The sequence below is a fragment of the Dipodomys spectabilis genome, unplaced genomic scaffold (assembly GCF_019054845.1).
Source record: "Dipodomys spectabilis isolate Male_0828 unplaced genomic scaffold, ASM1905484v1 ptg000158l, whole genome shotgun sequence".
NCBI lineage: Eukaryota > Metazoa > Chordata > Mammalia > Rodentia > Heteromyidae > Dipodomys > Dipodomys spectabilis.
Window position 1 is genome coordinate 5076445 of NW_024870835.1, and position 27545 is coordinate 5103989.

Sequence of the window (27545 nt, forward strand, 5' to 3'; positions counted from 1 at the left end):
CAGAGGAACTGCAGGAATGGCTATTGTGTTTGACTGGTTTCCATGTATAAATTAGTATAGAGAGGAAAAAGAAATTCAACAGAAAAACACATGTACTTTATTATAATTTCTGGTGTTACTCTTGCAACTCTTAACAATAGCAAGCAAAAGAGCCTAAAAGCACTCACAGGAAACAAAAAGTAAATGCAAGCTTGATTCAATGCCTTTCTGACAATACTTCAATGTGGATGGATACATGTGTCATTGGGTAGTCATGGGTTTTGCCACATTCCTTCGAACTAGACAATTGAGATAAAGACAGGAGAATGGAAAAAGAGAATAAGATGGGAAGCTTGCTAAAGTTATGTCCCATGTCTTTATTTCACCTGAATATCAGGATGAAATCTCTTGATTGGTACGACTGTCCAGTTATATTTAAAGAAGAATTTGATGATGTGTCTACCACATAAAAATATGGACCTTATTCTTTTAAAAATAATGACTTAGCTAAAAAAAGGATTTTGACAAAATTGAGTCCCACAGCAGTCAATATTTGTACACACTCAAGAAACAAGTTCTGAGACACGAGATTTAGCTGTCAATAAAAGGAAAGCTATTTGGAAGGTAAACCCTGGACTGCCACTAAACAGACAGGATGTTTTCCAATTAAGTCACAGAGATTTTTAGAAATTACTTCAATAAATTCTAATAGTAGATACACTCTTGTAATGCATAAATAATTATATGCAAAATCAATCCTCCAATTAATTGCACTATCAAGTCTGAAGGTTGAACTGATGATGTCACCTTTTACTTTGAAGTCAACTGCAGGTCAGGCTAAAGCAAAACCAAAAATTCAGTACTAAGCTGAAAGAGGCAGTTAATGAGCAAGCGTAGCAAAGGGTCCATAATTCACAACTAACAAAGCTACAAGAGGCAGATAATGAGCAAGCATAGCAAGGGTCCATCAGATTTTCAATGGCCTACATGGTGCAAAAACCCTCCACTTCTCCTGAGAAAGAGCACAGTCCAGCCCACATCATTGCTCCAATCATTTCCAAACAGTTTACGTCCATAATACAAAGCAAACAATTAATGTTCGCTTCATAACTTGACCTTTGGATAAAATGTGAGCATGCTTCCTTGTCTGTAAAATGGGTTTAAACATGCTTTATTCACGCAGGATTCACTGGTAATCTTTTCAAACAACTAACTATGCTTTTGCTACTTTTAGACACACAATAAGTAACAGCTCTCACTAACTTGGGCATTGCTCCACAATGGGGATGCAAGGTCTTTCTTCTTTGGCAGAACTCTCTGTTTCTTAATCATTTAAACATAAGCATAAAAACTAATACTTCATTTTTAACTTCCTAACACAATTAGTGTATTTCAAACTTATATCCTTCAACAAGGAAACATTCTTTTTTCTTTCACATAGACCTAATTACATGCTCAAATACCTGTATGAATATTCAAGATATCATAGAGGAATATAATGCATTTACCAAATGTCTAGCAAGTCAGTCTATTCCTGAATGGGAAAGTGTTACTAAAGTATAATGAGATCGTACTTCCATATGAAAGTATCAAAAAAGTAATGCATACTGGGGATTCGCTTTATGATTCAATTTGATGAGAAAACAACAAACACTTCAAAAAATAACAAAGAGGAAAGACGAGACAAACTAATGATGTATATAAGTACCATAACCCATATGGAAAAAATGAGACATCTTTCATAAATTACTTGCTCCATAAGTCATAAAGCACACCTAAACATTCTGCTCTTTATATTCTTCAGAACAGTGAAATCTCATAGTCTATGCTTAAAAGTTTAGTTGTGCGATTAGTGTCCATAAGAAATTAAAAATATATTTCTGATTGCCAAGCAGAGTTATAATTTTTAGCTTCAATGATTAAAATGGAAGAATGGATAAAATATTTAATCACTGATTATCTGATGGATCTTGCTGGAGAGTTTTTTTTTTTTCAGTTTACACTGAATAACTTGATTCTAACCTTCAAAATTATAGTGTAGATGGTTTGTCAGAATGAAAGCAGAAAAAAAAAAAAAACCTTTCCTGCTGCATCAACAAAGCAATGTCACCTTTACGGTGGGCACATTTTTACCTGTTCCTTCCTTGCCTTCTTACCTTCTGAGGAAGTTCTGGCATGCCATAAATGTGGCAAGGAAAGCTACAATCACGTTTGTTTGGAACCAATGTGTGCAAATCTTGGAATCAAACCTTCAGATGAGGTTTACTAAACTGCCTGCCCAGAACACTCTGGTTTAAAAAATGTGCATTGCTATTAATATTTTGAGTGTAGATTTTTTTTGGACAGTAAATGTTCATTTTCTGCCCATAAAACCAAGTATGAGTCACAACGGAACATTTACTTTGAATCAAAAAATGCAATGTGTGCTGATGTTCAGGGGAAGAGCATCTTATCACTAGGATTGTGGAAATCAGCCGTACGAAAAATCATCAGTTTTCTTTTTTTTCTTGTCTTCAAAAGGGAGATCTGAGATCAAACACTCTAATCCTCAATTCATAAATATGAGCATTAACTGTTATCCACAAATGGCTTGCAGTAATTATAAACTGTAATCTGGGTTGGCTGGAAAGAACTCTCCTTCCTTAAAAAAAAAAAAAAAAAAAACTGGTTCCTTAATACATATGTATAGGAGGGAAAATAATTCATACATAGTGCTGGAGGAAAGCCTCTCTCACATCTTATCCTTCAAAAAATTCCAGCAGCACCACAGCCAGTGAGTTTGATTTCAGGATGTCTGTTACCCAAATTCCAAGCATAGACACAACCTTTTATACAGTCTTTAGCTCTGACTTTATGCAGTATATCCTACGGTTCATATCTCAGTTATCAATACAATTACATACCTGTAACTAGTTCCAGAAAGTCTTGCAGACTTTATTTTGTTTAGGAAGCTGGGGTTAAAGTTCTAAAAGAGTTATTTTTCTTGCTTTTAAAATCATATACATTCTTTTACCTGGAGTTTTTAAGATCAGGATCGCACACACACACACACACACACACACACAACACACGTGTACACACACACGTGTACACACACATACACACCCGCACACACACACACAAACCCCTCAACAGCACCCAGACTAAATGGGAACGTATTGAAATGAAAAGACATTTACCAGGAGTAGGAAAGCCAGAACCAGGAGCCGTGTGCCAGGAGTTGCCCGACGGCAGCATTCCATGCTTGGATCCTTGCCGGAATCCGAATCGGACACTGAATAAGCTGCTAAGTGCTCCTCTGCCTGCTGTCACCTCCACTGCTGGTGCTAACACTCCGGTCCTGCCTATCAGCTTCCATCAGCCCCGCTCACATTTCCTGACCGAGGGTGGGTGGGTGGATGGGTGGGGGGTAAGCTGAATGGAATCTCTCTCTGAGCAGGCAGCCAGCCAATCAGGCTCCTGCTAATCAGACATGCTGAATAACAAAGCCAGGGGGACAGAGAAAGTGTAACAGTGCGAGCTGAAAGAGGGAGAAAGGACAGAAAAGAAAGGAGCTGGAGAAGGAGAGCCAGCAGGAAAATGCCAGGGACGCAGAAGGGCAAAGCACTCACTGTGCTTTTAACTAACCTGGTCAGTTCTTTGTGAGATACGTTTCCCTTGGCCGTTTGCCTGTGCTGATGTCTGTTGCTTTGTAAAAGTACAGTAGCTCCCTGTGACCGTGTATTGTTCCATTCAGGGGAGAAACTTAATCCCTGTCAATATATAACATATGCCATAAAGGGAAAGAACCATAGTCAAAAAACGGACTGACTGTGTCCTTTAAATGCATTCTATGCAACTGTTCTTTTCTTTTCCTTCCAGAACTTTCCTCTTTGACTTGGAAAAGGAATACTATACATGTTTATGAAAGTTTGTCATTAAATCTAATGTAATTTATTCTAGCGTTGCAAATTTCATTTGAACAAAGAAAAAGATAAAGCAAATTGCTTTTCTGTAAAGTGACGATTTGAAATGTCCAAAATGTATTAATTCTAAAAGCCCAATTAGACACTTAGATCACCTACTTTAAAAAGAAGATCTTAGCAAAGACTTCAGGATGAATGAGAATGAAATTTGGGGTTGAGGAACTGCCTGTTTTTCATATCTTGCTAAATCACAACTATTTGCTCCAGTAAAGAAAAGGAAGAAAGGGTGATTCAAATTCTGTTCATCCCTAAAGATGTTTTATTTTGCTACTGGTATTGGGCTTGAACTCAAGGTCTCATACTCTAGCTTTGGGTTTTTTCACTCAAGACAGTATCTCTACCACTTCAGACACACCTTCACTTCTTGGTTTTTGCTGATTTAGAGATAAGTGTCTCATAGAGTTTTTTTGTTTTTGTTTTTGTTTTTCCTGGGATGGCTCTGAATCTCCATCCTTAGACTTCAGCCTCTCGGGTAGCTAAGAGTACAGGTGTGAGTCACCAGCACCAGACTCCAAACATTGATCTAACTCCATTTCAGCCTCCTTCTTACCTGCCCCATGCCATTCATCCTCAACAGGATGAATGGAGCTTCACGCCTTCGCACTTCTACTTTAGCATGAGTTGGACAGATTGATCTCTGAAGTTCAGCCTGGCTCTGGAGGAAATGCTGATGAGAAGGTCACCACACCAAAGAGAAGGTCAGAAAGTTTCAGAGGCCGCTTAATCCTCAAGCAACCCAAGTTTGAGTCAGCCAGAGGTCTTATTACAATTTTCCAGAAGTGTTAAATGTCAAACAAGAATGTATCTCCCACTTATCTGCTAAGGAAATCAATTGAGTTTTGAAGCATAAAATAGACAGTTGGCCTTGTATTTCCCATAGGTATGTCACCAGGTCATTTTTCCTTTGCAGATCTGATAACTCAGGACTATATTCAGTAGAACTAGAATTAATCTCTTCATTATTAAAATATACTTGACAAGGGGCCTGAAACACACAGATAGGAAGAACCTAATCCAGTGACCTTATAGACATGTGAATACAGACAGAGGTACATTCAAGGTTGCTGTTCAACTTTGCATATGTCTTTCATATAAAAAGAGAAGGAAGCTTTAAAAAGCAGACATTCAACCTGTCACTAAAGTTAAGGACATATAAGGATTCATCTTGCCCCTTAATATCAAATCTTCAGAAATAGGAACATGATGGTACAAATCTAAACAGAAGTCCTACTTTGGAAATATGGTCTTCCTTTTGACAAATAGCAAATGTCCACAAGCTAAGGAACATTCACAAGTAGATGTAACCATGCCAGATCATTGCATTAAAAACAAACAAATAAAAAACATACACCAAAACCCTGTTGATTGATGGAAAGTGAACAGACTTTCAGTCATAAGGCTACATTCTTTTCTGTCTCTGTCTCTGTCTCTCTCTGTCTCTGTTGCTCTCTGACTCTCTCCCTTAAAAAGTTTTTTTTCTCCTATCAGGGTTATTAACTTAAGTGTTCCAACTAAGTCTACAAAATGGAACATTTTACCTAGCACTACTTCCTTCCTCTTTACACAAAAACATTACCCTTTCTCATCCCTGTCTGGGCCAAAGAGGCAGGTGTGGGAAAAGGAATATCAACAGTAATGCTAATGGTCAGATACTATTTGTGAAGGGAAAATCAGTATGTTCAGAAATGTTCAGAAAATAACTGCTTGTAAAGTTCATTTTCAACATAGTGTCTTATGAATATCATTGTTGCAATAGGTCATCCTGTATCTTTGTTTCAGCATTTTGTTATTCCCCTTCCCCTCCCCAAATTAGATAAATGTATATACAAGATGCAGGGAACCAACTTCTGGGAAGGGGGGAGTGCGGGAAGGTAGGGGAGGGAAAGGATAGTAGGAGAAAAACAAAGGAGGGGGTAACAATGTTTGATAAGAAATATACTCATTACCTTACTCATGTAACTGCAACCCACCTGTACACCATCTTTACAATAAAATAAAATTTAAAAAAAGAGAAAATAACCGCTTGTATGCTAGTAGTCTAAACTCCTTTCTGCTTTGGAAATAAATAGTGTCTTCTGAGAATTAATGGGCATGTCAATGCACAATATGATGTTCCTGTAACAAAGTCCCTGAATAATACAGTGTTTCAAAAGCCCTGAACCCTTCATTGAATATCTGGAGGATGCCAGCCCCAGCATCTCATAATGTGGAGAAATGAAAAAATTTCACAGTACAGTATTAACAATATTACAAGGTGAATTCCAAGTTTTCTATAACTTTAGTAAAAGGAGAAGAAAATCAAGTTGGGTTAGGATAATTGGGGTAAGTTTGAGAATTAGCTAATTTTCATAATTTGATATAGGTAATACCTTTAAGATTTACAGAATGATTTTACATTCACAATCTCATTTGATCTTTCTGACTAGTTTGTGAAGTTAGTTAAATACTTATACCTATTTTTCATCTGTATGAATTGTTAGCTTAGAGATGTTAAGCAACTTGATTAAAGCTTCAGAGGCTAGAGCTGACTCTTGAGTCAGGGTCTTCTAACTCCTTATCTACTCTTAACTCATATATGTGCATTTCTATCTATCTATCTATCTATCTATCTATCTATCTATCTATCTATCTATCTATCTATCTATCTATCTATCTATCTACACACAGATCCAATGTTGGCAGTCTGAGTGTAGGGAGCTATAGTGGAAGGAGATGTTTATGGCAAAGGAGAAGAAGCAGGAGGCAAGCAAGCTACCAGGCTCTCCTGAGAGTATATATTACCTGATGATGGAAAGTCTCTTATTTTAGTCCATGGCTTCTCTGTCTCCCAACTTTGTCATTTCTAAGCCCCTTTTCAGTGCCAAGGGAAAATAATATAAAACCCTAGGTAATCTAGATCGTACTAACAGCAGCTGGAGAAAGGCTCCTTATGGCATGTGAGCAGGGCGTTGGCCCAGTTCCTTTTTTCCTCTTCAGGTATCTAAATTAAAGCCGTCTGCAAGTGTCTGTGCACAGCAGCAGCAGAAGCCGCGGGGCTGTAATCCTGGTAACCGGCTCCATGCACAATATATTAGGTGAAATGAAAGCAGCAGCAAGAGCAAGTGTCAGGGCTGTCTGAAGCATCATTCCAAATGGTATGGATTTAACAATACTTAATTTAAAAAACACCAGCTTGGACAGCAGCAAGCTGTTAACATTCAATGTGCTTTATGGCAGGAAAGAGTGAGCTAAACTTGCGGAATTTCTCTCCCTGGGGAGAGTGCCTCACAGCTTTGGCTCCAGAGCCACCTGTCTGGTCCTTGAGGTCGAGCCACTTTCTTTGGTCTTGCAGTTATAGGAACTGATGGACAGAGGACAGAGGGTATCCTGGACAGAGTGAAAGAACTCCAGGTGGAGGATTTAAAGATTCGGGTAGGGTGAAAGCTGCAGAGCTGGAAGCAAACAGGCCTTGTTTTCCTCCTGGGGATGGAGTAAAGTTCTCTAATAGCCCTGGCTAATTCTGAAATGCAAAGGGAGAAATATAGTGAAAAAGTGGATAAGATAAAACTGCAGGAAGCAGACCTCAGTTCTCAAGGGTAGAGCTGGAATTTGAACAAAAATTTCAATTCATCTAGCTTCCATTTAAAACCACAGCCACTTGAGTATTTAGTATAGTTCTCAAGTCACCTTTCACACATGACCTACTGTGCTGTGAGCAGGAACTCTACGAGGTAGACAGTGATTATAATCTTCAACTAGAAGATGAGGAAATGGATGTTCTTAGATATTAGGTCCATAAATTTACTTATTATTAGATGGGAAATTTGAAGCCTGATCTAAGGCTGTTTGCTCTTTTTTTTTTTTTAGGGCTACTACCGAGGAAGCTGATGGATAAAAATACCTACATTTATTGAGAATCTTCCATGTATCATGTACTGCTATAAAACTTTTGTGTTTATTATTTCATTTCATCTTTTTGACAACCCAGTTCTCCATATACAGGTATTGTTAAGTGGTAGATTTTGAACAGTTAACATTTATTGTAACCAGTGCCTTCCTGAGATGTCGAGTCCAGAAACCCCCAAACTTCACTTTCCAGACTCCCTTGCAGCTCCAATATTGGATATAATCTAGATGAAGCACTGCCATAAGATTTGGAAAGAAGTGAAGCAGAGGCCATACTCTTCTCTCTGATTATGGATAAGAACAAATGGCCACAGAACAAAGTGGTATGCCTGCTATGCCAACCAGTGACTGTCTGCGATATTAAAGATTATACATAAAACATTGTGTTTTTAAAGCTGTAGCAGAGAGGGTGGGCATGGTCCTTGCAGCTCTTGCGTTTCCATTCATCATTTGCATTCATTAGATCACTTCCTGCTTTGAAACTGGCAGTTGCTTCCATGGGAACCTTACTCTGCACACAGTAGCATGGAACACTTTAGAAAGCTCACATTAGAATTTTTCTTAGGCAACTCAAACTTTCTTTCTTATTTAATATTCTATAATATACCACTTTCTGCTTAAATTAGAAAGAGTAGATATGATTCTCTGCAAGAATGCTGATCAATTAGTTCTCCTTAACAGCTAGCGTTGAGCCACAGAGAATTAGAGGACTTGGCTAACCTTGCATACCTAGAGAAGAAAAGGGCTAAGATCTGAGTTGGAAAAAAAAAATCTATGAAGCTATCCACATGAATCCATGGGAGTTTGGAGCAGGCAGAAATTACTGCTGGCAGGAAAACTCAGTAAGGAGAACCCAAGTAGAAAAAATGGAGAGCAAAGAATTCCTGACACGTCCCAAGACTTTTAAGAGATGAGAACAAACACCCTCAAAGCCTTAATGCATGTGGAAGATGGAGGAAATAGAAGGCAATGAGGATGAGACCCAGGCTTTTACTCTGCTACACTCCTGCAAGTTGTTTAGTTGGCAAAAAGCATGCTTTCAAGTATTTGTACCTTGTTTCCCTCTTCCCTCAAAGCATCTACCAATTTATGTTCCTTATGGGAAGAACTGATAAATGGAATCTGATTTGATTCACCTTTAAGAATCAAGAGTGTTAGCTTACATTCTTCCAATCACCTACAATGCTCATTTTTTGGACTCCTCATACCTACAAGTGCTCAGTGAAAATCTCTGACCTTGATCAGCAGCAGAAGAGGAGACAGATTAGGAGGACAGATGGTTTACAGTTTCATCCAAATAAACAAACAAACAAAAAGGGGTCTGAAACTTTCTGAACCTGGATGCTCTCATTTGATTTCTCATTTTTAGCTTTTGTACATTGAGAGTTGTACTTGCTACCATAGGGCTGTTGTTGGATGGGAGGGAGGGGCGGTCAGTGTTTGGTTCAGGATCAATCATGTTATTGTTCTAGAGGTGCAAGAGTAGTCACTGTACTTGTCTTTCAATATTACTGTGCATTTGAATATTCTAATACAATTCTGGGTAAAGTGATAATAATTTAGATTCTGTATCCTAGGATCCCCTTCCCAATAAACCACACACACACACACACACACACACACACACACACACACACACACACACACACACACACACACACACACACCTCATAGCTGAATACTGAATTAAACTGAACTGAACTGGGAGGATAAAATTGCTCATCACCTTATGCCTGAACTCTTTATTCTTCCTTTTTCTATGTAACTGAATTATATCATAGGTCTCAGAGGTTTGTTATCATGTGGCTCCACAAATAGTAGTAAAAACCTACTGTGTGTAAGAGACAAAGCTGTAGGAATTATGGCAACAGAGAAGCAGTATTTTGTAGTCATTTTGACCTAGACACTTATCAAGGTAATATCTCTGCATTTGAATTATGGTTGTAATATCCATATATTAAACCCAAGTGGAATATAGAAATACAAGGTCTTTGATTCTAGGTTCTGTACTATTTCCATGACATCATCCTTCACAGATAAAATAATTATTCCAGAGCCAGACAACAAGATGAAGGACTATGAGCAGATATATAGACAATGTAGAATGAGCAGGACTGAAATGCAAAAAGTCAAATTCCTTAGCTTGTCATTCAGTGCCACCCTGCCCTGCTAATCCCAGGCTAATAAAAAGCATAATCCAGCCCAAGTGAAATACCTGGTGTTACCCGTATACTCAAATAGTTCTATGTATTGTGCATCCAGTCATTTTGGAATCCTGTGTCCTACAAGCTCTTTCCTGCTATCACTGCCTTCCTAAAATCTTTCTTTCTTTCTTTTGGTCCTTCAAGATGTGGTTCAATGTCTTTTTCTCTACAAAATCTTCCCTTTAGGATATATATGTACACACACACACATATTTATTTATTTACTTACTTACTGAGTTTCTTATGATATTTTTATATCAGAAGCATTCTTTAGGTATCATAAAAATGAGCCATTCTTGCAATTTTTTTTGGTCAGTTATGGGGCTGAACTTTGGGGTTAGGCACTGACCCTGAGCTCTTCAGCTCAAGGCAAGTGTTCTACCACTTGAGCCACAGCACCACTAAAGAGTAGTAATACCTTTATTTTATTTTATTATTTTGAACTCAGGGCCTGAGCATTGTCCCTGAGCTTCTTTTGTTCAAGTCTAGCACTCTACCACTTGAGCCACAGCACCACTTCTGGCCTTTACTGTTTATGTGGTACTGAGAAATCAAACCCAGGACTTCATGCATGCAAGGCAAGCGCTGTACCACTAAGCTACCTTCCCAGCCCGAGCCATTCTTTTAATAGAAAATTGTCCCACACTGTTGGATGATAAATATTATTTTATAGCTTTTTCTTAGTTAAAAGTTTAAACATATCACAAGTTATTGATCACTTTATTTTATTATTTACAACTTTAAAAGGTATCTTTCTGGGCTGGGTAGGTGGCTCAGTGGTAGAGTGCTTGCCTTGCATGCATGAGGCCCTGGGTTCTATTCCTCAGCACCACATAAGTAGAAAAAGCCCAAGTGGCTCTATGGCTCAAGTGGTAGAGCGCTAGCCTTGAGCTGAAGAGTTGAGGGGCAGTGCCCAGGCCCAGAGTTCAGGCCCATGACCGACAACACCACCAAAAAAAAAAGTATCTTTCCTCAGCAATGGTATTTTTTTCTAATTTAGAATCTTAATACTTAATTGTCTTTGAACAGGCAATAACTGTTTTTTTTCCTGCACTCCACAGAGTCATTCCCATACCTCCATGGAAGCTTTTAACACACCACCCTGTTTGTTAGTAGAAATTCTTTCTTATCTTCAAGTAGACAGTGAATGCTTTGTGTTCACTCACAGAACAGACAACAGTACATTGTACAAATGGGCATTAGGTAAAGTGGTTAAATTAAATGTGAGTTCATTAACATACATATGTCCACAGAGTAATAGTATAAAAGAAAAGCAAGGCCCCCCCCAAAAAGCGCACAGGAGGATTATAAAAGAAAAGATAGCCACTAAGATCTAAGAAACATGCATATCAAAATTTAAATATAATGTAAATTTTAGAAAATCAATTGAGTCATGAAAAATCTTAAAAGTAGATGACTTTAGTTTTATTATACACTAGTTATATTTCCTAACATGAACTTTAGTACTTATTTCTATAGAAGTTAAAAAGATTATCCCACATCACAATTATAAATACTGTCACAAAGAAATAATAGAAAATACTAAACATTGCAATGCTGCAAAAGATCCTATAACTGAAATTAACTTGTGTAGTTTGTTTTTTAAAATTGACAAATAAAAATACATACCATTATTGTATACAACATGTTTGGGCCAAATGGACAATAGGAATGGCAAAATCAAGCAAATTAACCAATGCATCACCTCCCACAATTAGGAATTTTTATGGTGGGTTTATTTCTCTCTAAATTTCAAAAATGATAAAGGACCTATAGATAAAAATGGATATAACATGTTTTCAACTTGAAACTGTGGTGGGCCTGTCCTTAGAAAAGAAGACTTTTATGAAAGAATTTTAAATTTGGTACACATAGCCAAAAAGAAAAGAAAAAAATAAGGTAACAATATAGAGAACTGAATACAAGCCAACAACAACAAAACATTTATCATGTATGCAGGTGTCCTGAGGGGAAGAAAATCTGGGGTGCAGTCAGGAGAAATTTAGGTGAAAGAATTAAGATACTTATCTTTCTTTTCAGATGTTCATTTCCCAGTAGTTAAAATCCAAAACTGGCTTCCCAGTACAAAAAACACCAGAAGTTATGGGAAAAAATAAGGTTCCAAGAATAAAAGGGAAAATTCTTTCTGTTCTGATTATAGGATCGTAGCCTATCAGTGATAGAACCTAAGTTCCAGCCTTGAAGTCTTGAATTTCAGGCAAACAAGCAAAGGAAGGAAGGAAGTTTGCTACTACTGCCACTTGAGCATCCATAGGACCAGTAGGGACATGAATGGGATGTGGAAAACAGGCAGGCAGTAAGGTTTCAGCTACAAACACAACAAGGTTGTTACTTTGAGGGAACCATATCCTTGTCCAACTGCTCATGCAGGCCTAGCTTTTGGTTCTGGTTACATTGTCTTCTCTTTCTTCCTTCAGCCTCTTCCTCTGTCCCCACTTTTCTATATCAATTGGCCTAAGATGTCTGGATTAATGCAAAAAAGTCTTGTGAATAATGTTTATCTGGGCCCTGCTGGTTCATGCCTGTGATCCTAGCTACCCAGGAGGCTGAGATCTAAGGATCACAGTTCAAAGCCAGCCACAGGCAGGAGAGTCCATGAAACTTATCTCTAGTAAGCTACTCAGAAAAAGCTGGAAGTATCATGGCAGCTCAAATGGTATAGCACAGAGGCTCAGGGACAGTGCCTAGGGCCTGAGTTCAAGTCCCATAACTGGGGGAGTAAGGGGGGGGAGAATGTTTACTATTGTCATTGGCATTTATTCTCTCAGCAGCTTGTTTTTTGTTGTTTTTGTTTGTTTATTTGTTTTTAAAACTACAACCTGCATTTAAGGGAAAGTTCATTTTAAGTAAAATATCAGTGACAGAAATCTTAACTCTCTCCCAATATCTGTTCTTTATTTTTCTATTTTGGTAACAGGCACTCATGGCCCCCAGATTGGAGATGTTTCTTAGCCATTCTTGGGAACTGTATGATGAGGAATCAAAGGGCATGCCTTGTTTCATTCTTTCCAGCTTTTGTGGTTGGAATACTGACAAAAAGCCTAGAGTAGCCATCTTGGACCATGAGATCATCTTGGGCCGGATAAGGAGCTCTGGAATTGTCTACTAGCAGACTTTAATAAGAGAAGGAAATACATTTAGTAGGGTGGGTTTTAAGCATAGACAGGTGTCAAAACTATGTAAAACTATTAAGTGAACAGGCTAAGCTACATGTATCCTCCTATTGGGAGGATGCTTTACCCACATAGCCTTAGAAGACCTATGAATAAACACTATGCCTAATGGCCAATATAGAAATACAAATATGTAGTCTACTCCTGAGATTTACAAAATTAGCTAGAATGAATTTGCTTATGTAGTAGCTCAATAATATAAGATGGATATCCTCAAAGAATAGTAGTAAATACAAAAGAATTTCCTTGACAAGTCTGTTGTACTTTCTATTATATTTTACATAATAGGAAACATAATTTTCTGAGTTGTCATCTTTTTTTTGACTAGTAGAAAGCTCAGAACAATATTTAAACTCAATGACTAAATCATTCTTTAGCATGCAGTTCAAAATTCCCTTTATTCTTTCTCTCTTGAGATTTGTTTGTTTCATTGTATTTTATATCGAGATAGGGTCTCTCTCTTCTCACTATGTAGCCCAGACAGGCCTAGAAACCTTAACCCTCTGGCCTCAGCTTCTCAAGTGCTGGGATTATAGGCATACACCACCACACCCATCCCCGGTCTTGCATTTCATAGTTGTTGTTTTTTTATTTCATGGAAGTGGTTCAGTCTTTTCGAACACAGTAATTGTACTCTATACAACCTTTCAGTTAGTTTGGAAGAAGGTGGAGTATAAACGGACAAAATCAAGTATTGTGTTTATGAAAGGGAAGCTGGCCATGAGGGCCTCAAAAGAGGGTGATGGAATTATCCGGAGATTTCATGGTGGTGAAAACATTGTTGTTATTTGTCCTCATGGTGACTAAGCAATTTTTTTCTTTCTCATCAGGATTTATTAAGCTTCCCAAGGCGATCCTACACTTTCAATCTCTTTTTGTTTATCCAAAGTGGATTGTTCTTTCTTATGAGTTACTTCCAACGGAATAATGGCATTCAAATTGAAAAAAATTAGTTCCCTCACAATCAATCCCAGAATTCATTTAACAAAACTGAAATTTCATGTTCACATGTTCCATTAATCATAACTCTTATTCAGTTGAAATTATTTGCTCCTCTGTTTCCTGTAAAAGAATTCAAGATGGATAAAGGATTGGAGTTATCTTGAGTGCTGACTGACAATGGATTATTTGCATCTGGTTCTAATTGTCTCCAATGTACTTATAGCCTCAAGTAAATGCAGCTTGAGGTAAGGTAGACATTTTTGCCATCTGCAGGTACGAGTATATTCTTCTTCAATTAACAATAATAATTGTCAATTATTATTGACAGTCTTTGGCATAGTTGTTTAATATAAAGTATGGATGTAAAAATACGACAGTATCATTAAAAAGAAACAAGTTTGATTCTTCAAAAAACACAAACTAAAATAACATAAAAAACCAGAATCACTATGTGATCCAGCAATTCCAGCTCTGAATATACAACCAAAAGAAATAAAAAGTCTCAGATATATACACACATGTTCACACCAGTCTTATTTACAACAATCAGAGATGGAAGCAACCCAAATGTCCATGAAAAAATGGAAAAGCAATATATGGCACATACATGTATATCTATATGTATAGATATGTACATATGATCTATATGTATAGATATGCACATATAGATATATATGTGCATGTATAAAATGGAATATTACTCATCCTGAGAAAGGAAGAAAATTTTAACCTGTTCTTCAACATGGATGATCACTGAAGGTAAGTGCAATTCTACTTATTTGAGGTTCCTAATAATATTACTTTTCTTAATCTAATAATTAAATCCATACAGACAGGGAGTACCATAGTATTTGCTAGGGATTTGGGGAAATAATTTGTAGTGGGTACAGAGTTTCAATTAGGAAATTTCTGATGATGGCTGTATAATAATGCAAGATACTCACTGCCCTGAAACTGTGCCCACAAAAATAAACTGATAAATTTTGTGTAGGTGTAATTACTAGCACAAATAATTGTTTTAAGTAAGAGATGTAGATTTACCTATGTAAAACTGATTCCAATTATGATCAAGTGCTAATAAGTGATTCTGAATCTCAACATGGTAAGGCCTCTGATGACTGTCTAATTACTCAAGTTCTTATGATGAAAGAAAAACAGTCCAAAGTATACCAATGCTGTCAGTAATGCCACACTCACTCAAAGAAAAGCAAGAATTAGGGAAATCTTCATAGAAGTAGGTTGAATTTGATATTTTCAAAGCTAGTGCTCCCAGGCTCTTCCCAATCATTCTCTCTCAGAGAGGCCTTTCTATATCTGTCCATCTAAATTGTTCTTTCCCATCATTTGCCTTAAATACATCCATGCACAGGTATTAACATAGGTTATTTTTAATCTATGTATCTGAATTTGTATTTTTTCCTCCATGAAGGAAAGAATAATTTCATTTCTGTTAATTATGTCCTAGTAGCTAACACAGGGCTTAGTGCATTTCCATGTCTCAATAAATACTTGTTGAATGAATAAGTATTTGGTTGACAGGATAAATTCATTTCTATGAAGCAGAATCCCAGCCATTTGCTATTTTTAATTTATCAATCCTAATAGTAGACAAAGTAATAGCCCTTCATTTAGCACATACAAACATAACATGGATACCTATGTTAGGTAGATCTTAATATTCGGAGTTTATATTACTATGCCTATGCACCTATCTATTTTATATCTTCTAACTGTTAATAGAGCAATGAGGCAAAATAGTATTTCCCCATATCTAATGTTTTTTCTACTTTCTTCCTCAAGGACCATTATTGTGGCTTCTGTACTTTGTTCTATAATTTCCTTCTCGTACACCTGAGGTTTTCATTAGACATGCAGAGGCAAGATAGTGCTTTATAAGTAGATGCAATTGTATTACTGCATTAAATGAAAGAAATTGATATATTAAATTAAAAGATTAGATAAATTTGTATCTACCTTAGATAGGAACAAAAATGTTCTATCAGTCATGATGGAAAATCCATTATGTTGTCTGTGAGGTAATGTATATATTAATTAGCTCAGGTTAGCCATTTACAGGTATACATATGTCAAAGTCCACATTATACATGATAAATATATACAAGTTCTACTCATCAGTTAGAATAAAATTCTTATTTAAAAAATTATAAGCTTCCATGGGCTGGGAAGGTGGCTCAGTGGTAGAGCGCTTGCCTTGCATGCTCGAGGCCCTGGGTTCGATTCCTCAGCACCACATAAGCAAAAAGAAAAAAGCCGGAAGTGGTGTTGTGGCTGAAGTGGTAGAGTGCTAGCCTTGAGCTGAAGAGCTGAAGGACAGCGCCCAGGCCCAGAGTTCAGGCCCCATGACCGGACCCAAAAAAAAAAAAAAAATTATAAGCTTCCAGAAAAAAGAACTCTAATAATAAAACTTAATTTACTCACCAAGAAGAAGATGCTATATGTAAATTATTATCATCAACAATTACATATTTTGATAAAATATGGTTAAAAAATCTATGAAATTTGATATGAATATTTACTGAAATATATTCGTATAGCATGTGTTACATTTCTTAGGAATGAACAATGGCTTATTTTGCGTATAGGAGAAAGAACTCTGTATGGGTGTCCACAGTATGGTTGTCACTTCTGTATCAACATCGTTGTCACTTTTGTGAGTGCTGTGATGAAGTGCTTTAAGAGACTGCTCAAGGAAGAACTTGGAATTACAGAGTATGGAAGCCATGAAGGGAACTGGAGTCAGCCACAGCACCCAGTGTAGAACATCATGTCCACCCAGTAAAATTAGGAAATTGGATTCACCCTGCTTCAGATTTCATTCTCTCCCCTTTCAAGTCAGAATACAACATAGGCATCCTAAGATGGGCCATAAATAATTCTTCACAACTGTCTGCTTCACTTTTGAGAACATTGGACTCTCTCCAGTCATAAAACCTGGATCTACTTTTACCACTCAAAAAGATGGTCCCCCTTGGTCAGAGCTGAAGAAGCTGAAATTAAAAAGGAGCTTGCTGCTCACGCAGCTCCTCTGCTGCTACATCGTTTATAGCAAACAAACAAGGCTTTTGCCAGGGAGCTGGGCACATCTTGCAAATCTTGACAAGATTTATAAATAAGATACAGTGCTTATTTATTATTTTAAGAAAACTTTCCATTGTGCTCTCCTTCGTAATGTAATATGATATGTATCGTTGCCAAGAGGAGGGTGTGGTGCTCCGAGGCTTAGCTGATCATGAAATGTCATGCTTAAGACTTGAGTCAGAACATCAAAACAACGCAGTTCTGCATAGAGAGGCCAACCAGTGTCTGCTATCGTCAACTGTACTCAAGTCAGGAATATCAGTAGGTTTTCCTCATTAATGTGTCTATTCATGATTGAGATAATATTCTTCCTAAATCATGACTATAAGGTGCTTACTTTTTCATTCTGAGGAAATCCTCCTTCTTGGCAGTCTATGTACCTTTCATCCCTTTCCCCTTTGTTATTTTGTCACATGTTTATTAAAATCGAATGAGAAAGACCATATATTGGGATTATTCTCTAAAACATCCCCAAATTGGCAAATGAGCTCTAAAATTTTAAAATGCTCGAATGAGTTCAACTTCTTGAACACTGGTTACCTTAATTCTGTTGTAGATTGGGGACTCAATTTTTGATAAATTCCAGAGAATCCAATTCAGCAGACAGGCATAGTTAACTAAGTTTATTAACTTCTGTGTGAGTTGGTAATTAACTTCTTTGTGTAAATTTACCAAATGTAGAGGTTGGATGTTTCCTGATCACTTCTACAACTCCAGGATCTAGAAAAGTGCTCCATTGGTCTAAGAAAATCATATTTATTGAATTAATGACTAAAATAAGGTGGTAAGGTTTCAAGTTCAATCAAGTACTTGAATTCAAAAGGGTAAGAATCATGCTGATAAACTAGAAATCCACACTGGTCTATCAAATATGTCTATTAAAACACTAGTACAATTTGACCAATGAAATATAAAGGATACCTTGTTTATGATGTATCATTTCCTGGGTAATATAACTTTTAACATAAAATAAACTTTCTATACTTCAGTATTATATAATCTGAAAATAGATATCACGTTCTTATATATTTGCTAGAAAATGGAAAAATCTAAGCACAAATCTGGCCCAAACTGATTTGTGGATTATGAACATAAAATGAAGATAATTTGTCCCCCTTTAAACTTAAGACTAGAAATCTTTTATTTTTTTTAAGGTTATGCTTGCTTAAAAATAGATCCTCTCATGGCAGAAAACACTATTTTTTTTTTTTTTAACAAAATGCTGTTGATAAGGGAACAAGACTTAGGCTCTGGGCTGCTTAGAATATTCAGGGAAATATTTTGATCATAAAATCAAAGGGCTGGACTACATTTGCCAAAATCCCTTCTAGCTCCAGGATTTTATGTTCTGGCTTTAAAAAAATTATCCCCAGGGGAAACAGTGCCTTTGTAAGTCACTCCGATTTTTCATTGTCATTGGACAGAAATGTCTCACTGATGCAGCATCTTCTGGCCCAAATCTTATTCATAGTACGCTAAGCCTTGATTAAGCTGTTTTCTTTTAAGAATGCTCTGGAAATCTTGTGAAATAAGCCAAGAAGAAGTGATCACAACCACAAATGAGTATAAGAATCTAATACCCAAATGAGGAGAGACACTTAATGTCAAGGAAACTTAAGGCAAAATTAGGGAAAATGCTCACATCTCCCATTCATGCTTCAGCAGAATGAGTAAATCATTTTTCCACTGTGGGTAGTAATCCACTAATAGGTCATGAAATCAATTCAGTGTGCTACAAGCAGAATTAAAAGCAAAAGGAAAAAATACTTCAGAGTAGGCTAGAAAATATTGAGTGCATCTCACATAGTAGGGGTATACTGGATAAAATATATGTGTGTGTGTGTGTGTGTGTGTGTGTGTGTGTTTCACTGTAGGTGTACATACTAGGTTACCATGTAAAATTGATTTATTCCTATGGTACATTTGAAACACTTAGAAAACTTTGGGTTTCAATGAAAACAGTCTTCCAAAATTCCATCAAATTCGACAATTACTTCCTTGAAATCTCAAGGGTCCCATGGGCAACCTACCCAATAGTCAATAGTGGGGGAGCACAAATGGACACACTTTACTTATTCCTCAGAGGAATGAAAGAAAACGCCCACAGACCCACTGATTTTGAAGCCAGGACTCCAGCCTCTTCCATTTAATGGATTTGACTGGAGACACAGGCATCTCCTCTGTTCCACCCCTGGTAGAAGGTGGGTGTCAACTACGTCCAAGGGTGATTGTGTGTGAGCTAATACAGAATATAGTAAATTTTAAAAACGCTTTTACTGAACTATAATGGATAGAAGAGTACATCCAGGAATTCTTTCCCATCCTGTAGCTTTTCTATCCAGTAGCTTTCTGTGGCTCCTCTTTCCTGTAGCACTTACATTTTTGTTAAGGAATTTCTCAGCATCTATTCTGACTTGTTAAGACAGGGAGAGTTGTTTTAGCAGAAATACTTTATATAGAAATCCTTCTCTCTTTTTAGTCACTAAACACATTGCCACTCTGAATAGGTTTTATATGCCTATGAAACTTTTTCTAGAGTTTGATTTTGCATTAAGTGATGTCTCAGCACTTCTTTCTTATTTATCAAAAGTTAAATGGTAAGGTAGAAGTCGTTCACAAATTCCTATACTTTGAAGACTGTGATGAAATGGTAAATTGAAGAAGAAGCAGTTGCCTTAAAAAGTACAGGGAAGTTGCACAGTTTTAGATTTTTTTTTTTTTTTTTTTTTTTTTGGTCCGGTCGTGGGGCCTGAACTCTGGGCCTGGGCGCTGTCCCTCAGCTCTTCAGCTCAAGGCTAGTGCTCTACCACTTGAGCCACAGCGCCACTTCTGGCTTTTTTCTTTTTTGCTTATGAGGTGCTGAGGAATTGAACCCAGGGCCTCAGGCATGCAAGGCAAGTGCTCTACCACTGAGCCACCTTCCCAGCCCAGTTGCACAGTTTTATAGGAACTGTTATAAGTGCTATAGAACTTGTTTAGGTAACAGATAAGATCATTGAATTTGTGGTGTTTGCAAAGGAGAAAATATTTAACAAGAAAATAAACAAATAATTTCAAATAGTGTCAGTTCTATGGGAAAAAAGGAGGTTGAAAAAAGGGTGATATCAATCAAGGTGGATTGATTTCTTAACCTGCTTAGTGGAATGATAACTCCCTTGTAGAACTCTTAAAAATTTAAAAAAAATTAGGAAAGAAAGCTAGAGTAACCACAATGTGGGGTTGGGGCACAAAGCAAATCAAAATGGTTATTAAGGAGGTGAACTGTGAAGCAAGGTCTTAGTGAACAGGTTAGAGACCCAGGTTTCTGTGGAGATTAAAGGAAGTAGGTCTGAGTGTAAACTTTTTATCCTTATTTATAAATAAACTATGCAACTTGTGGGTAAGGATGAGAGGAGGAACTGGGGGAGAATAAAGGTAGGGGTGGCATTGTCCAAAAAGGAAATGTACTCATTACCTGACTTATGAAATGGTAACCTGTCCAAATGTGGTGACACATATTTATAAACTCAGTACGGAGGAAGTCAAGGCCAGGAAGATCCAGAATTAAGAGTTCATTCTAGGCAAAGGCAATGAGACCCTAGATCAAAAACAAAATAAAGGCCAGGCACCAGTGGCTCACACCTGTAATCCTAGCTTCTCAGGAGGCTGAGATCTGAGGATTAAGGTTCAAAGCCAGCCCAGGAAGGAAAGTCCGTGAGATTCTTATCTCCAATTAACCACCAGAAAATGGGAAGTGGCGCTGTGGTTCATGTGGTAAAGTGTTTGCCTTGAGCTGAAGAGCTGAGGGACAGCACCCAGGCCCAGAGTTCAAGCCCACAACCACCACCACCAACAACAACAAAAATAAGATCAAAAGGGCATGTAGTTCAAATGGTAGAACATCTGCTTATCAAGTTCAAGGCCCTAGGTTCAATCTCCAGTACCACAATCATTCAAGCAAGCAAACTTGGGAAAGAAAATTAAAACTATAAAGTGTTCACTTGAATAAAAGAAAAAGAAGAAATGTCTTAAATGGATCCTTTAGGCCCTAGGAAAAGGCTCACCCCATAGTCTTGTTCAGGCTGTAAATAATGTCCCTGCCAGATACTGCAGCTCAACGTGCAGCCCATGGCTTAACTGGTGGCCTGGTTAAGAGACTGTGCATCATAAAAAGGAAAATGTAGTCAACAGAGCCATCAAGGGTCTCCCTGATGAAATGCACAGTGGCGTGTCTGGCTGGGATTTTTACTGTCACAAGAGAAAGCGGCATGGGGGACACACTTAGGCGGGTGGGCTATGTGGGGTGTGTTAAGCACCAAAGCCACTGACATGGACCTTTTTCTTTTAAGCCCCAGCAATACGTATACCCTCAGAGGAATATGGAAAACGTGAAGAGAATTCCGAGGATGTCAACAAAGATAATTAAGAATTGAATAATGGGGCCTCTGGGAAAAGGTATAGCCAAACTGGAATTACTTAGCTGGGATTATTTATCTTGGTGAGGACACATCCAAGGTGTGGCTTACTATGGCCTTCAAGAAAATGAAAGGTAGTGGTGACTAACTGTTCTTTATGACCCTAAGAAGAGAACACATTGAAATGTGAAGACTTTTAGTTAGAGATAAGAATTTATTTGGAGTTATAAAGTATGTAAAACATAGCAAATTAACAAGCAAGCATTTTGAGCCTCCTCCTTTAACTGTTAATCACGGACTAATGATTTTATATCTTTGAAGCCTCCCCATACAGATGTAGTTGGTGATTCTTACCAAGTCATTGTGAAAATTTGAAGGTACTTGTGCCTATGTAGACATTTTGTGAAGAGGATAACTGACACCTTTTATTAGATTGGGTCTATACTTAAAATGCTCAAAAAATAAGATGATAGTCAGACATTGGTGATTCATGCCTGAACTCTTGAATCCTAGCTACTCAGGAGGCTGAGATTTGAGAATTGCAGTTCAAAGCTAGCTCAGGCAGGAAAAGTCCATGACACTCTTAACTCCATCAAAAAGCCAGAAGCAGAGGTATGGTTCAAGCAGTAGAATGCTATCCTTGAGCAAAAGAAGCTCAAGGAAAGTGCCCAGGTCCTGTGTTCAAGGCCCAGGACTGGCACACAAAAACTAACACCAGAAAAATAGATTATATTCTCACTTGTTTAGGTCAGCTGAAAGAACACATCTCTGAAGAAGGAGACTGGAGGGCATCTTATAGGGTTCATAGAAAACTTTGCATGTATAGAGGAGAGGCAGGCGAGGGGAAGAGAAGGAGATGGAGGGAGGAAAAAAAGAAAAGGAAGGGATAGGAATCTAATGTTGGTTTCTTCCAAACTACACTTACATGTAAAATGCATTTATGAGTATATTTAGGAATACTTGTCATAAAATAAGGAGGTAAGTGGTACCAGCTTAAAAAAAAGTTTGCAACACATGAGCAAATAAGGGAAAGGTATTCTGTGGAATATTTAAAACATATGGTTTTTGTTTGTATTTCTTCCAAATGTTTGAGAAAAGCGAACAACTTGTACCTGTATACAATCGTGAGTATGAATGCACTATTCTATTTTAACAAAAATGTATTTATAAGCAAGCAGTAAAACACTGAAAGAAATCATAATGTTCATAAGTAGGAGGCTATCAGGTTCCATATTAAATTTCTCATACCTAAAGCTCACTTTGCAATGAATAGTAATTTTAGCTTGATGGATTAAACAGTTTTCAATAAACATAAATTTAAGAGATCCACAGGAAGTGATGTCACAAAAGTCATTATCAATTAGTCATTCAGATAATATGCACAATTATGCACCCCTACCTCCAAGAGTTGGAAACTGCAGCAATCGAGAAACAGGTGAAACAAAATTCTATTTTGTTCTTCTGTCAATATTTCAAGTAATAATAGATACAAGTTCAGAAGGCCTAAAAATGTGTATCTTTGTAAGTTGGTTGTTTTCCCTTGTGCTTGCAGTCATTTATCTTAGTTGCTAATCAGTAATAATTACACTTTTTATAAGACCATTATTTTATGATTCAATGATCCCTAAGCTTTCATTAGTTGTGGCTTCATTTTTTAAAAAATTATAGAGAAATAGTATAAACTAGTAGAAAAATTGAGAACCAGAAGTAATAAGAGAAAAGGTGAGATTTGAATTCTGCTCTCTAGAATTGTGGTCTGGTAGCATAAATTCAAAACTGAGCTGTTAGAACATCTAGCTGATAGAGCTAGATGTTTACTTCTGGGACACATTTAATCCTTTGCTGATGCAAATGGTCTCCATTCTTTTTAGACTTGAAGAAGCATTGCATACAGCGAGACAATGAGTTCCAGAGAGCAACACAAAAGCTGAAGCTTTCACTGAAGGTTTCACTACTGATATGGACACAGAGCCTTTTTAGCCATAGGAATTTGAAACTAGTACTAATGTAATATTGGTTTCAGGAAAAGTTCTTTATTCCTACTTATTCATATGACTGACTGCAAAGTAGGTATATATAAATGATCTTTAGAAAGACAACCTATGTATGTCATTTTACAGGTATAAATCATATGGAAATGTTAGCTATAAAATCATCTGTAAACTGAAAAGCTATATGACAACAATAATATTAACAACAATATCAGATCATTGTATACGGCTCTTTTCCATAAAAACTAATACACCAGCTGGTCTTTCCAATATGATATACATAAAGGCACTGAAACTTCCCAAGGTGTGTGCAAACATGGTGGCTTTCAGGGGAAGAATTCCTGTATCATCAACTTCCATTTATACTGTTCTCCTAACACCAAACTATAGGAGAATGCATGTGTACTGTGTTTCCTGATGGACTCCTGTACCACTTCCACTTTTAAAGGCGTATTACTGTAACTTTTCAAAAGTTTCTGAACCTTACCTCAGTGTAATGTTCACCCCCGGGGAAACAAAATAATGATTCAAAATATCGGCTTCAGTGAAGCCTCTTCTAATTAAAGACCCATAAAAGGGTCGTCTTTTCCTATTTTATATAATTGTCTACAAAGACAAAGCACAGGTTTAGAAACAGGATACTTTGGTCTCTGTAAGGATATTCTTAACCTAGATGTACTATGTGCAGAGTGGGCAATTGGTATGATGACCATTTTCATTTTCATTAAATACAGGGATTCTTCTGCTCCTCCAATTATCAAGAAATAAATCACTTCTTTTTTTTTTTTTTTTTTTTGGGTCCGGTTGTGGGGCCTGAACTCTGGGCCTGGGCGCTGTCCCTCAGCTCTTCAGCTCAAGGCTAGCACTCTACCACTTGAGCCACAGCGCCACTTTCCGGCTTTTTTTCTTTTTTGCTTATGTGGTGCTGAGGAATCGAACCCAGGGCCTCAGGCTTGCAAGGCAAGCGCTCTACCACTGAGCCACCTTCCCAGCCCGCGAAGACCATCCCCGACAGAGGAGGACCGGTCTTCGGTCAAGGGTATACGAGTAGCTGCGCTCCTCTGCTAGAACCTCCAAACAAGCTCTCAAGAAATAAATCACTTCTAAGGACATCCAGGGGGAACAAAGGAAGAGGGTTTGGTAAAGGGCATTAACTTAATTTATATTTATGTACATGTAGCTGCTACATGTATTAGATCACACAATATTTATATATGCACATATACATACATTCCTATATTACTGTTTTGCTATGGTTTGGATCTTGTATATACTCCAAAGTTTCACATGTGGAAGGTGTGGTTTCCAGAATGTGGAGCTGCTGGAGGTGGTGGAAGCTTTAGGAAGGAAGGCCTATCAGAAGGAAGGCAGGTTACAGAGGGTGTGTCCTTGAGGGGGAAGTTGTGAACTGTCCCCATCCTTTCTCTCTTCTGCTTCCTATCTGGTGACTGAGTCTACTCTTCCATGCACTGCCACTGTGACATGCTACAACAGCTCCAAGTAGACATGGACTGAAATCTCTGAAACTTTGTGCCAAAATAAAACTTTCCTTCTTTTAACTTTATAACCTCAAAATTTTGACATGGAAAGATGACCAGCTTGTGTGCGTGTGTGCGTGCGTGCGTGCGTGTGTGTGTGTGTGTGTGTGTGTGTGTGTGTGTGTGTGTGTATTTAATAAGTATGAATACCTGCTTGGATGGATCTTCCTGGAATTAAAAAGGACATGGTTTTCATGTAGCTAACTTATAACATTTATTTCAACTGAAAAATGAGATTAGACTTTATTGACTGACTTTGAAAATTATATAATTCTGCTGTTAATTGATAAGCTAAATTAAATATAACTTTTGATGGTTAATCACCAAGTGATTTCTGGCATTTAATCCATAAGGAGTTCAAAGAATTGAGTTTTACTGTTAAAGATTCCTCTTTGAAATCTCTAAACTCATCCCGTTTATGCAGTTGGTGATATTTAGCACTTATATTAATAAATGCATGTCATAAATAGTATTTATGAGTAACCACATCTCATCTGGCAAAAAATAGTAATTCTTTTTTTTTTTGGGGGGGGGGTCCGGTTGTGGGGCCTGAACTCTGGGCCTGGGCGCTGTCCCTCAGCTCTTCAGCTCAAGGCTAGCGCTCTACCACTTGAGCCACAGTGCCACTTCTGGCTTTTTTCTTTTTGCTTATGTGGTGCTGAGGAATTGAACTCAGGGCCTCATGCATGCAAGGCAAGTGCTCTACCACTGAGCCACCTTCCCAGCCCCAAAATAGTAATTCTTCATTGAAAGAATACTTGGGACAAAAGAAAGCTCCTACATATTTTATTTAGAAAAACATTTAAAAGAAAGTTATTACTTATCAACAATTGTTATTAATATTGCTTGACATTAAAATATATTGCTCACGTAAAGGTTTTAAAATTTAAGAGTCTAACTGTAGGAACTTTAAAAATTTAATTTGCATAACTGTTCATTGCACAAAAGTATGTTTGAGTAAATATGTTTTGGTTTTTATTTTGTACTGCTGAAGAGGAAAAACTTCAATCACAGAATTTATTACATTAGGATAATATGAATCTAAAGAGAAAAGAATAAAATACATATTCAGTATATATATATATATATATATTTCAAAGGGTAACTATGAGTAACTAATTGCTATGATATTTTGTCATACAAACATCTAGAATTGCTTATATTTATAACTCTCTAGATATTACATCTTTTGCCACTATTTTAACTTACAATGACAAATACTTAAATGTCAACTTAAACATGTGTTGGTGGTAGATAATTTTTCTAACTTCTCGTAGGGCTTGAAAGTGAAAATTTGGAAAGGTAGGTCATGACCTTCATAATTCTTTCCCTTTTCTCCCTGGCAGTTGTGACATTTGGCCCTGATCTCATTGTTCTAGTTTTCAAGCTACTCAGTTTGTGATTACAATAGCAATAATTTTCCCGTGACACCAAGTGGATTACTAGCCTATCCAGTGTCCTGTGTCCTTCCCACGTTGGCTGGCTGGCAGCAGAACCCTGGTTCTCTGTGCCAAACTCTTTTCTCCAAGGCCCCTTCTTGACATTTTTTCCTAAGCAGTTCAACAAATGCATCGTAAAAAAACAAAAACACCCAGAGTGATTCTGTACTAGATATTCAGAAATGTATAAAAGGATTTATTATTAAGGCTTGAGGTTTTGTTTATTAATTGGTTTGTTCTATCTTGTTCTCTGGTAAAACATGAGAGACAGAGACAGAGAGACAGAGACAGAGAGACAGAGACAGAGAGACAGAGAGAGAGAGAGATGAGGGGGAGTGGGGGGGGGAGAAGGGAGGGAGAAGGAGAGGGAGAGAGGAAGAGAGGGAGAAAAAGGGAGAGACAGGGGAGGGAGAGGGAGAGAGATCTTATTTTGGAGGAGTCCCAGTTTCCAAAGTTTTCCAAGCTTTGGACTGAACGCCACAAATTGAATTGCATTGCTGACCTCCCCCAAATACACAGCCATGTGTACCCGACACCTGCAAGTTTTCATACATCAAAGTTTGGACTCTAGTATTAGAATGCTCCTTGTCATCCAACCCCTTAGGAGCATGCTTACAAAGAAGGAAAAGCAAACTCATTTGGCAGAGAGGTGTATCAAGTCTCAGAGGACAGCCCTCTGTTTGAAGAAAGAATGAGCAGAAATATACATTCAGAAAGGGTCTAGCAAAGAACTCCCAGAAGAAAAACCCACTCGTGTTCTGCTTAGTTTTCAGACACACACTTTTCAAATTGTAAGGCATTTTGTTTTGAAGCAGGTGAATCAAGACAGCCTGATTCGCCTGTGACTGCTCCTCAGGACAGTGCCAATGCTTTTCTTTCCTTTAAAGGTTCTTTTTGCTCCCTCCCCCTTTTTTA

The 27545-nt window shown here is 37.5% G+C and overlaps 1 protein-coding gene across 1 annotated transcript in view; it reads right to left on the minus strand.

Moving 5' to 3' along the window:
• The window catches only part of Adamtsl1 (ADAMTS like 1), a 391483-nt gene extending 388183 nt beyond the window's left edge, over positions 1-3300 (minus strand). The window contains exon 1 of the mRNA XM_042692956.1: positions 3159-3300. Coding sequence (XP_042548890.1) covers positions 3159-3221 — 63 coding nt within the window. The 5' untranslated portion in view covers positions 3222-3300. The remainder of the gene's footprint in view (positions 1-3158) is intronic.
• Positions 3301-27545: the final 24245 nt, after the last annotated feature.